The sequence below is a fragment of the Xenopus tropicalis genome, chromosome 1, assembly GCF_000004195.4.
Source record: "Xenopus tropicalis strain Nigerian chromosome 1, UCB_Xtro_10.0, whole genome shotgun sequence".
Lineage (NCBI taxonomy): Eukaryota > Metazoa > Chordata > Amphibia > Anura > Pipidae > Xenopus > Xenopus tropicalis.
In genome coordinates this window covers 200,740,441-200,752,369 of record NC_030677.2, presented here as the reverse complement: position 1 = coordinate 200,752,369, position 11,929 = coordinate 200,740,441, and the positions used below count along the sequence as shown (strand labels likewise).

General features: G+C 41.6%; 1 protein-coding gene across 1 annotated transcript in view; it reads right to left on the bottom strand.

The window, feature by feature from the left end:
- Positions 1 to 7,174: 7,174 nt before the first annotated feature.
- Positions 7,175 to 11,929, bottom strand: part of mtmr12 (myotubularin related protein 12) — a 38,275-nt gene continuing 33,520 nt past the window's right edge. Inside the window, exon 16 of the mRNA XM_012967566.3 lies at positions 7,175 to 10,112. Coding sequence (XP_012823020.2) covers positions 9,537 to 10,112 — 576 coding nt within the window. The 3' untranslated portion in view covers positions 7,175 to 9,536. The remainder of the gene's footprint in view (positions 10,113 to 11,929) is intronic.

The following is an 11,929-nucleotide window of genomic DNA, read 5'->3' as shown; positions in this document are numbered from 1 at the left end:
AGTGGGAGGGGGCGGGGCAAGCACGGAGATCCGCTAAAAGGAGGCGGAGTCAGTCGGGGAGAGACGTTCGCTGAGAGGGAAGGCTGAACCTGGGAAGTGTGAAAAATGGCAGCGCCTACAGGAATGCATGAGCCACGCCCACCGTCATGTGACTTGTATGAGCCCTCCCGGTGTTAGGAATAATGGGGAGTCGCTTGAATGTTCCTTGTAGCTTTGTGTTACCATGTACTTTAGTCAGAGACTGGGGGCCCGCAGCTGTGTAGCCCCCTGCCTGCCAGCCATACTATATGCAGCCATACTATACCCAGCCATACTATATCCATCTTTTACTATATCCAGCCATACTATATCCATCTTATACTATACCCAGCCATACTATATCCATCTTTTACTATATCCAGCCATACTATATCCATCTTATACTATACCCAGCCATACTATATCCATCTTATACTATATCCAGCCATACTATATCCATCTTATACTATACCCAGCCATACTATATCCATCTTATACTATATCCATCTTATACTATACCCAGCCATACTATATCCATCTTATACTATACCCAGCCATACTATATCCATCTTATACTATATCCAGCCATACTATATCCATCTTATACTATACCCAGCCATACTATATCCAGCCATACTATATCCATCTTATACTATACCCAGCCATACTATATCCATCTTATACTATACCCAGCCATACTATATCCATCTTATACTATATCCAGCCATACTATATCCATCTTATACTATACCCAGCCATACTATATCCAGCCATACTATATCCATCTTATACTATACCCAGCCATACTATATCCATCTTATACTATATCCAGCCATACTATATCCATCTTATACTATACCCAGCCATACTATATCCATCTTATACTATATCCAGCCATACTATATCCATCCATCTTATACTATACCCAGCCATACTATATCCATCTCATACTATATCCAGCCATACTATATCCATCTTATACTATACCCAGCCATACTATATCCATCTTATACTATACCCAGCCATACTATATCCAGCCATACTATAGCCAGTAGGGCTGCCATCTTTGCTGAGAAATAAATAACAGTCTTCCTATATTTTTACCTGAGCCTGCTGGGGGTCCCAGTGGGATACTGACTGACTATCAGTTTCTGTGTGTCTTGGGAAATGCCTTATTCACACACTGGCCTGGACTGGGGTGTGTGGGTTCTGCTGTAAGAAGCCATATTTATTGGGCTAATAAGGGGGCTGTTTGGGCCTCTGTTCACTTGAAGTTCCAGGGCCGAGTGTCATTGTGTTTGTAAGTATACTGGGCTGCCCAGTGGGCACAGAGGAGACTTGGTTAATTGGATCCAAGATGGTGGAGGCACTCCTCCAGCCTGATTTCTATGAAACACATACACTGGCTGGGCTACAAGGGTAGCCATCTGACTAGCCTGACTCATTGGCATCACAGGATTCCTATAATCTGTACAGTTTTACATCACAGAAACCTAAAGGTGGCCATACACGCACCGATATTATCGTACGAAACCTCGTTTCGTACGATAATCGGTGCGTGTATGGTATGTCAGCGAGCCGACCGATATCGCAGGAAGCTGCTGATATCGGTCGACTCGCCGATCGGCCAGGTTAGAAAATTTTGATCGGGCGCCATAGAAGGCGCCTGACCAAAATTCTCCCTTCAGAGCTGAATCGGCAGAAGGAGGTAGAAATCCTATTGTTTCTACCTCCTTACCTGCCGATTCAGCCCTGAATGGTGTGTGGCGGATCTGACGATGTTTCGTGCGACCGACGGTCGTACGAAACATCGTGAGATCGCCACGTGTATGGCCAGCTTAAGGGTGTGTGTAAAGGAGTATTGTATTTGTAATGATTATGTTCTATGGCTGAAAATAAAAGCGTGGGGGAGTAAATCATTCATTCAGGGGCATCGCTAGCTGTACAACAGGTACAGCAGGGCAACAGTTCCACTTTATGTCAGTGCTACCCAAACCCCAGCCCTTCAGATGTTCTTGAAGCAGCTCAACATCAGCTGGGCCGTAGGTCAGAATCTGTTTGCCCTGAGCCCAATCATTGCGGTCACTGGGACTTCCAGTCTTTGCAGGGCCCTAGGGAGGCCGGAACTGAAAGTCATTTACTGCCAATAGATTTGCCACATTAATGCAGAAAGCTTTACTATACCTGAGTAAAAGAGCCCTAGAACAGCGGTTCTCAACCTGTGGGTCGGGACCCCTTTGGGGGTCGAACGACCCTTTCACAGGGGTCGCCTAAGTCCATGGGAAAACACATATTTCCGATGGTTTTAGGATTAATTTTATGGTTGGGGGTCACCACAACATGAGGAACTGTATTAAAGGGTCACGGCATTAGGAAGGTTGGGAACCACTGCCCTAGAAGCTCCCTCTGATATCAGCTGCCATTTTAACTTGGTCCTGGTAGCTTCCTGCTGCAGTTGTAGCCACTGGAAGCTCAGATCACACAGTTCTTATGCCTTCTTATGGGAGGGGGAGCAGGAGAGAACTGAGCAGACTCAAGCCCCAAACCTGATGGAGCCCTAAAAGAGAGGAAGTGTGATACTGAAGAACATTTTCCCAAAAAGGGGACACAAAATCCTGTGTTTCTTTTCATAGAGGACTCAGTGCAGCATTTCTGTGAGTGCTTATGGCTGTATTTACACAGACCTTTCTGATAAAGCTTACTTAGTTTTTACCTTTCCTTCTCCTTTCATCAGTCTGATACAGCACTACTGGAGACTTGCTACTGCTCACTATAGTTTAAGTATTTTTATACACTTCAAAAGGGCACTTGATGGGTTTTGAAATTATGAATCCGAACAAAAAAATAGATGTGAATTACAAGGGACCTGACCCAGAAGGGCCAGTTCCATTACATACCTTTATTGGACTCAGATGTCAAGCTTGGTGGAGGAGGTAAGTAACCATAGTAAGGATTTTATTTCTGAAAGTAAGCCTAATTGTTTTGTATATGTATACCGACATTCTACATTCCCAGGCCAATCAGAAGCTACTGGGTCCACTGTTACTTGTCTTCTTTCCATCCAGTCAGGGACAGGCTCTCAAGACTCCAGCAAAACCAGGTGACCCCGGTCACTACTATGTGCTGAATAGCTAGGACTCCACATACCAAATGACTATGTTTGCTTTCATTAGTTGGTTACCGATTGGTTACTATGGGTTAAGGTCCCCATACACGTTAAGATTCGCTAGTTTGGCGAGATCGCCAAGCGAGCGGATCTTCACCCGATATCCCCACCTGCAGGTGGGTGATATCGGGGAGCGTGTAGGCTAATTCGATCTTTTGGCCCTGGGCCAAACAAATGAATTATATGGGGGCCATGGGCAGTCGGTTCGGGGACCACATCAGACTAGATTTTCTAACCTGCCCGATCGAGATCTGGACAATTTTAGGCCAGATATCGGTAGCTAGAATCGGCCCGTGTATGGGGACCTTTAGTGGTTCAAACTTTGCCTATGTTATTGCAGGATAATTACAGACTACCTATTGGAGAGATGCGTGTACATTTGCAGGAGAATCTTAGAGAGCAGAGAATGTATCAAAGCAACCAATTAGATCTCTGCTTTAATTTCCTAACTTCTAGAAGACTGTTCAAAGCTAATTGCTGATTGGTTGCTACTGGACTTGTTTAATTTAACACCTGTGTCCTTAATTGTACCCCATATTGTTTATTTACCCCCCTCCCCATACTAAGTTTAAATTCCACAGGCAATGTAACAGATGCGGATTCCACTAATGCACAAGGATGTTTGCTTCAGCACATTTATTTGGCAATAAGCTTGATATCAAAGATACCGCTCAGTACTTCAAATAAAATCTTCTCATAAAGAAACATGTGTAAAACCTCCTAGAGATGTACAATATCTAAAATAAACCTTGTGCTTTATCACGCAAATAAAAATCTTCTTTACATAAATTTCCTCTGATCCGGCAAAGCATTTACATTACATTGATATCAGTGTATATATATATATATATATCTTACGATAAAAGTATAAATTCCAAATACAAAAGAAGTGCCTTTCATCATACAAACACAGACGTCTTCATTACACCTGAAATAGCACAATTTAAAAAAAACAAAAAACTTAAAAAGTGGAATTTTACATATATTTGTGAATGTATTTTGAAGGTTTACAAATAAATATGTTGCAACACATTCATTAATAAATACTGTAGCGCCGATATACAAATGTGTTTCAGATCGATGGCGGCCAATGGTTTCTACAGATGACTTTCAAGTAGGTGGATCAATTAGCTGGACTTGTACAGGAAGAGTCAGGTACGGTATAGCTTCTATAGGATTATAGAGATGGGTTTATAAAAGGGCGGCAGGAATGATAACACCAGTAATGACTGATAAAGGGGAAATTAAATGACTGATTTTTAGATTAGCAGTGTCATAGGGCTGCTGTATGAATTTTTAAAGGAGAACTTAAGCCTCAGTAATAACTGGGTACCCCTCCAGAACCCTGGCTCCCCCTCTCAAACTACACGGTCCAAACATGGCTGTCTCCTGTACCTTTTATGAAAAGAATAGAGGTGCAGCAAGAATGGTGGGTGCCATATCATGCCCTTTGGATGTGCAGATAAAGCAAGGTCTGGATTGGAACTGCACACCATTGCAGAGAAGTGAGATGGTGCCCATCCACCCTGCTGCGCTACTCTGCTTTTCACAATAAATGGCCATGTAAAGGGGGTCCCCAGTGGTGCTGTTCCACAGTGGTGGGGGTCCCAGTTGTAACTCAGGGTTTACTTCCCATTCAAGATGATTATTCTCTCGTCTCTGCACCCTTTCTACTTACAGCTTCTGACTGCAGTGGCCCTGCTTGGACTCCCTAAAGGTATATCTGCATAGCTTGGTTGGTCAGCAAAGCACTCACCTGTTTAACCAGGTTTATTTGGAAAGAACAGAAAACTGCATTCATTAAATGGCAATTTCTTTGCAAATTTACTGGGGCATACGATAACAAGTAGCAGGGCCCCACAAAGATTATTCTGCCTTAGCAACCGCCATTTAAAAGACCCTGGGCAAGACTTTCCAGGCATTAAAGCATATAGGTCTGCATGAAGCCTACTGAATCTGGCCAATATTTAGATCCTTGTAGTCTAAGCAATTTCCAGTATCATCTGCTTAAATGTTTTAAAGGAGAACTAAACCCAAAAACTGTAGATGGCTAGAAATGCCATATTTTATATACAGGTATAGGATCAGTTATCCAGAATGCTCAGGACCTAGGGGTTTCCCAATAAGGGGGTCTCTCTGTATATAAACATTAAATAAACCAATAGGACTGTTCTGCCCCCAATAAGGGGTAATTATATCTTAGTTGGGATCAAGTACAGGTACTGTTTTATTATTACAGAGAAATGGAATCATTTAACCATTAAATAAACCCAATAGGATTGTTCAGCCCCCAATAAGGGGTAATTATATCTTAGTTGGGATCAAGTACAGGTACTGTTTTATTATTACAGAGAAAAGGGAATCATTTAACCATGAAATAAACCCAATAGGGCTGTTCTGCCCCAATAAGGGGTAATTATATCTTAGTTGGGATCAAGTACAGGTACTGTTTTATTATTACAGAGAAAAGGGAATCATTTAACCATTAAATAAACCCAATAGGGCTGTTCTGCCCCAATAAGGGGTAATTATATCTTAGTTGGGATCAAGTACAGGTACTGTTTTATTATTACAGAGAAAAGGGAATCATTTAACCATTAAATAAACCCAATAGGACTTTTTACATTTATATTGTATATATACAGTATATAGTGAGTGGGTCCCTAAGCTCAGGTTATACTGTGACATTTATATTGTATATATACAGTATATAGTGAGTGGGCCCCTAAGCTCAGGTTATACTGTGACATTTATAGTGTATATACACAGTATATAGTGAGTGGGTCCCTAAGCTCAGGTTATACTGTGACATTTATATTGTATATATACAGTATATAGTGAGTGGGTCCCTAAGCTCAGGTTATACTGTGACATTTATATTGTATATATACAGTATATAGTGAGTGAGCCCCTAAGCTCAGGTTATACTGTGACATTTATAGTGTATATACACAGTATATAGTGAGTGGGTCCCTAAGCTCAGGTTATACTGTGACATTTATATTGTATATATACAGTATATAGTGAGTGGGTCCCTAAGCTCAGGTTATACTGTGACATTTATATTGTATATATACAGTATATAGTGAGTGGGCCCCTAAGCTCAGGTTATACTGTGACATTTATAGTGTATATATACAGTATATAGTGAGTGGGCCCCTAAGCTCAGGTTATACTGTGACATTTATAGTGTATATATACAGTATATAGTGAGTGGGCCCTAAGCTCAGGTTATACTGTGACATTTATAGTGTATATATACAGTATATAGTGAGTGGGCCCCTAAGCTCAGGTTATACTGTGACATTTATATTGTATATATACAGTATATAGTGAGTGGGCCCCTAAGCTCAGGTTATACTGTGACATTTATAGTGTATATATACAGTATATAGTGAGTGGGCCCTAAGCTCAGGTTATACTGTGACATTTATAGTGTATATATACAGTATATAGTGAGTGGGCCCCTAAGCTCAGGTTACACTGTGACATTTATATTGTATATATACAGTATATAGTGAGTGGGCCCCTAAGCTCAGGTTATACTGTGACATTTATAGTGTATATATACAGTATATAGTGAGTGGGCCCCTAAGCTCAGGTTATACTGTGACATTTATAGTGTATATATACAGTATATAGTGAGTGGGCCCCTAAGCTCAGGTTATACTGTGACATTTATAGTGTATATATACAGTATATAGTGAGTGGGCCCCTAAGCTCAGGTTATACTGTGACATTTATAGTGTATATATACAGTATATAGTGAGTGGGCCCCTAAGCTCAGGTTATACTGTGACATTTATAGTGTATATATACAGTATATAGTGAGTGGGTCCCTAAGCTCAGGTTATACTGTGACATTTATAGTGTATATATACAGTATATAGTGAGTGGGCCCCTAAGCTCAGGTTACACTGTGACATTTATATTGTATATATACAGTATATTGTGCGTCGGTCCCTAAGCTCAGGTAAGTGACAGCAGCACAGAGCATATGCAGTGAATCGGCAGAAAAGAAGATGGGGGGGGGGGGGCTACTGGGGCTGTGGGAAACCCCAGACAATGGTTCTGAAAGGGGGTAACACTGCTCCCTACAGCAGAAACAATGGCAAACTATTCTATATTCTATCCCCCATATGTAATAAAAGACACTAAGTTTGCCCAAGAGCAGTAACCCATAGCAAAGAATAAGGTGTTTGCTTTTAAACAGGTGACCAATTAATGCTACCTGCTGATTGGCTGCTATGGGTAACTGCACCTGGACAAACTTAGTTCCTTTTATTACATATATGGGTATATATCTAGTCAAGTCAAACACACTATAGGGCCCCCAGATGATCATGGCAGATCTGATTGCCTGGACGTGTGCCATTCCAAAGTGGGGTTAAACCCTTGAATATGTAACGCATGCACAGGGTTCAGCAAGGAGCATCAAACATGAAATAAAATTGAAGACAAATTAAAAGACTACAATAGTCTCAACATTTCCAGCAGAATCTGTTAGAACAGAGAAATGCCAATGCTGGCACTGACTTAAGGAAACCCTGAGAGTTTTCCCTGGCATGGAGCGTACCATTTTTGGCCCCATTCAGCCTTCCATGCTTCTAATTAGCATGAGGCCACGCCCCCGTCTTCTAGTAGTTACAAGAAGCTGGGGGGTGTGGCCTCATGCTAATTATGCACATCATAATCATGCGCATTATAAACACAATAGGAGCCATGTGTGAGAAGGATCTTCATATGGCTAGACCCAGACTGGGATTCATAAATAGGCCCCGGCACTTCAGGTACACAGAGGCCTACACAGCCCCCCACAGGTCAATTAAATAGTGATTGTCTATGGCATCTAACAGCAGCCCCTCTGGCATTTGCCAGACCCTACAGATTGCTAGTCGGGGCCTGTACATAGCTTCTAATGACCAGAAGCCTTCTGTATCCTACGTTATTAAACCTTCTTTTAAGCATGGCTTCTGGGTTCCTCCAGAATAACTCTCTATGGGAAAGTGTAGGACATGGGCAGGGCACCAACCTGTAGTGCCAGGTATTTAGGGTACATACATGCCAGCACCCTGCAACCCAGGACAATTCACAGAGAATATGATCCCCTATATGTGATAAAGAGGAGGGCTGCACTGGAAGGGTAAGGTAAGTTATTGTTGAACAGAGGGCTGCACCTTTAGGCTGATGTCCAACAGAGTGGTTCAGTCGCGCACAAAAGAACTCTGCTATCGCTGACGACTAACTGCTCTAAAATGCCTTTCCATCAGCAAGAATAGGTCTTCGCATAGCTTGTAGCAGGAAACTTCACGTGACTTCAGAATACCGAAGCGATGGCCTTTCCACCGGTGACTCCTATTGATGCTGGTGGAAAGGTATTTCGGAGCAGTTAGCCCACGATAGCAGAGCAACATCAGCCTAAGGCCGTGGAGACTTGCCGTATGTTATTATAGTATGTAATTAAAATATGATCAGCTGCAAATAGTTTTAGGGTGCCACTGTCTATATCCCCTTAAATGTAAATTTTAAGGTAAATTTCCAGAATAAAGTTGGTCTTGTATACTAATAATTAAAAAATATAATTTCCACATTCCCCCCGTAAGACTCAGAGCAAGTGCCCTTTATAACCTACCCTCAGACTGCTTGGTAATGTTCAGAAGATGCATTTCTTGCTCCCCAATAATTAAAATCAACTTTTAGCAACTTTTAAAACTCCTTCTGGGTATAACTAGAGTCCACATTAAATGGGCACAGAAGTCTAGTAACCCATAGCAACCAACCAGGTGTGTGCTCTTCAAGAGCAGACCAGAACAGACTAGATTGCTATAGATAAGAACAAATTCTGCACCCCTTTAGTAACTTCCTGGGTGGGTTTTGGGGACAATTGTACAAACACAAGTACTTGTCACCTGTCAATTGACAACCATAGAATTCTTTGGTGCTAAATACTGCTCAGATTGAATGTAGAAGTACAGTAAGTAAGGCAATGCCACTATTAGGGGAGGGAATGCAGATCTGTTAGGGATGCTGACTGCTGAGAAAAGGGTGGGATCTGGGCGTGACAGCAGCCATGACTAGGTGTGTGCGTATATGGGCCCCAACAATCTATATGGCAACTCTTATCCGTTATCGTATTTTGTTCCTTTCTACAAGAAAGCTCTGTAGATTATGCTCTAAATACTATTCTGAAGTGAATAAATATCTTGTTTCCTTGCTTTGTAAACAGAACGTTGGGTATTTCAATTTAAAACCGTTGCTAAAAGCCAGTGCCGTATGCCCATGTACATAAATTACAGTTCTGCCAGCAGTGCGCACAGATACCTGCCTATCAGTGATTCTACGGAGCCCAAGATTATATATTGCCCAAGTCAATGAATTCATCTTCCCTGTTTACAATATCATCCTCTGGCTCCCAGCTACGCCACGAAGTGGTGGAAATGGCCGGTCTAAATGAACTGACGTGCAGCATGGCGAACGGGTACAGCGACGAGCGCCTCACTGATTTTTTACGCCTTGCGTCAGTCTCGTTTTCTTTTGAGGGATACTGAGGTAAGGTGGGGTTATTTTCTAGCTTCTTCTTCAGGCATTTTAATTCATCCGTCACTTCCAAAATCTTCTGCATGGTGGCCACATTTCCTCCACCCAGAACCTGGGCCTCTGGAATCCAACGCAGAAGGCGCTGGGCCCAAATTCGAATGTCAGGCCCCTCGAGGTGTGGAAGGATGAGCCCATGGAAGTCCACGGGTTTCCTGTGCCAGCTCTCATAAAATGCCCACCCGTTGTTTGGCACGTCGTCTAAGGCACTTATTAACTTGCTGATTCTTTTGCCGAGCAGAGTCTTTATAAATGGTCCGGTCTCGTCTTTAAAGAACCCTCTCTTGTTGGGAGTCTTTGACTGCGTAAGCGGCAGGGACAGCTGCCTCTGGTGCTAAAATGGCAAAGATTGTAAAGTTTTATGTATTTTCCAGGAATAAAATAAATACATTATCATAAAGTACAACCCAAAGTCATGAAAAATGATTATGATTACTTATTCAGAACACATTTATGCTGGGTGTGAGGCTGGGACACAGTTACAGAACATTTTATACTAACAGATAAATATCTAGGCTCTCTGTTCCAACGGTATATAAATAAACTGGGATACTGAGATCTTTACACAAATATAATAAAACATGCAGCAAAAATATTCTTTCATAATCTGAATTTACTAGACTACCATGTAATGTAAAACTATGATGTAGTGATATTCTGAGACAATTTGCAATTGGTCTTCATTTTATATTATTTCTTGGTTTGTGAGTTATTTAGCTTATGTGCAGCAGCTGGAATTTCAGCAGCTATCCGGTTGTTAGGGTCCAATTTAACCTAGCAACTATGTAGTGTAAAAGAGACTAGAATATGAACTACTACTACTACTACTACTACTACTACACTCAAGTATTGGGAACCTTGGACATAACTGCCCAAGCAACACCTACTTGGTGTTTTTATGTGGAAAAAAGGAGGATCTTAATGGGATTCATTATTTTAAAAATCCCTCATCATCATGAGGGGCTCAGATCTTTATACAAATAAAACTATAAACTATAATAAACTGAATTTACTAGACTACGATGTAATGTAGAACTATGTTGTATTATGATGTAGTGATATTCTGAGACAATTTGCAATTGGTCTTCATTTTATATTATTTGTAGTTTGAGAATTATTTAGCTTTCTGTGCAGCAGCTGGAATTTCAGCAGCTACTCGGTTGTTAGGGTCCAATTTAACCTAGCAACTAGACAGTGGTTTAAAAGAGACTGGAATATGAAAAGAGGAGGGTCTAAATAGAAAGATAAGTAATACAAAGTAACAATAAAATTGTAGCCTCACAGAGGAACAGTTGTTTTTGGCTGTGGGGGTCAGTGACTCCTACATTAAAGCTGAAACAAGTCATAAGAAGGGAAATCATTTAAAAACTATAAAAAATGAAGACCAATTGAAAAGTTGCTAAGAAGTGCATATTTTGCCAAAGATTTCCCAAAATCATAGGGGTGAAGGATCCACAGAAATACACGGACCCCAATACATTATAGGAGAGAAGCTTTTGCAGGTTGGAGGCAGGGGTTGTTTTAGCCATGAAATGTAAAGCAGCACTGCTGAAAGAGGAGCAAATAGCCACCCACGTGGGAAGTTACACGTGCGGGAGAGATAAACTTTCCAGTTAACGAAGAAACTTTGATTTCTACTATAGGAGAAGTTCATTGTTCAGTAATGAGGATATGTTAAAGAGGCCCTTGGAAGGTATTGACCATAGGGACAACCTTACCCAACCTCTCAATCCTTTGCTTTATATTTTACTGTATTCTCTTTTTACTAGCATATTCCCATAACTCCCTACACAGATGGAGCAGTTCAGCTGTGTGTATATGTAGAGGGTCTTTCCTATCTCGAGGCCTCCTACTGCCTCCACCTTGCGGATCTCATATACTCATTAGGCACTGTTCCTCACAACACTACGTGTAGGCTCTTTGTATTAAAGCAACTCAATGCTATGTCTACCTGACCTCTGTGTGCAGCATATTAGATACATCCAGGGAAAGATTTAAAGATAGGGCACCCCCAAGCAGACCCCGCCCCCGCTCGCTCACGCCTCCCTGTTTGCACACTCAGAACTGCCTTTGGATTGGTTCAAACTGACTTATAACACAGGCGCGGGGACTACACACTACAAGCTGCATTACAACAGTTTTGATGGCTGC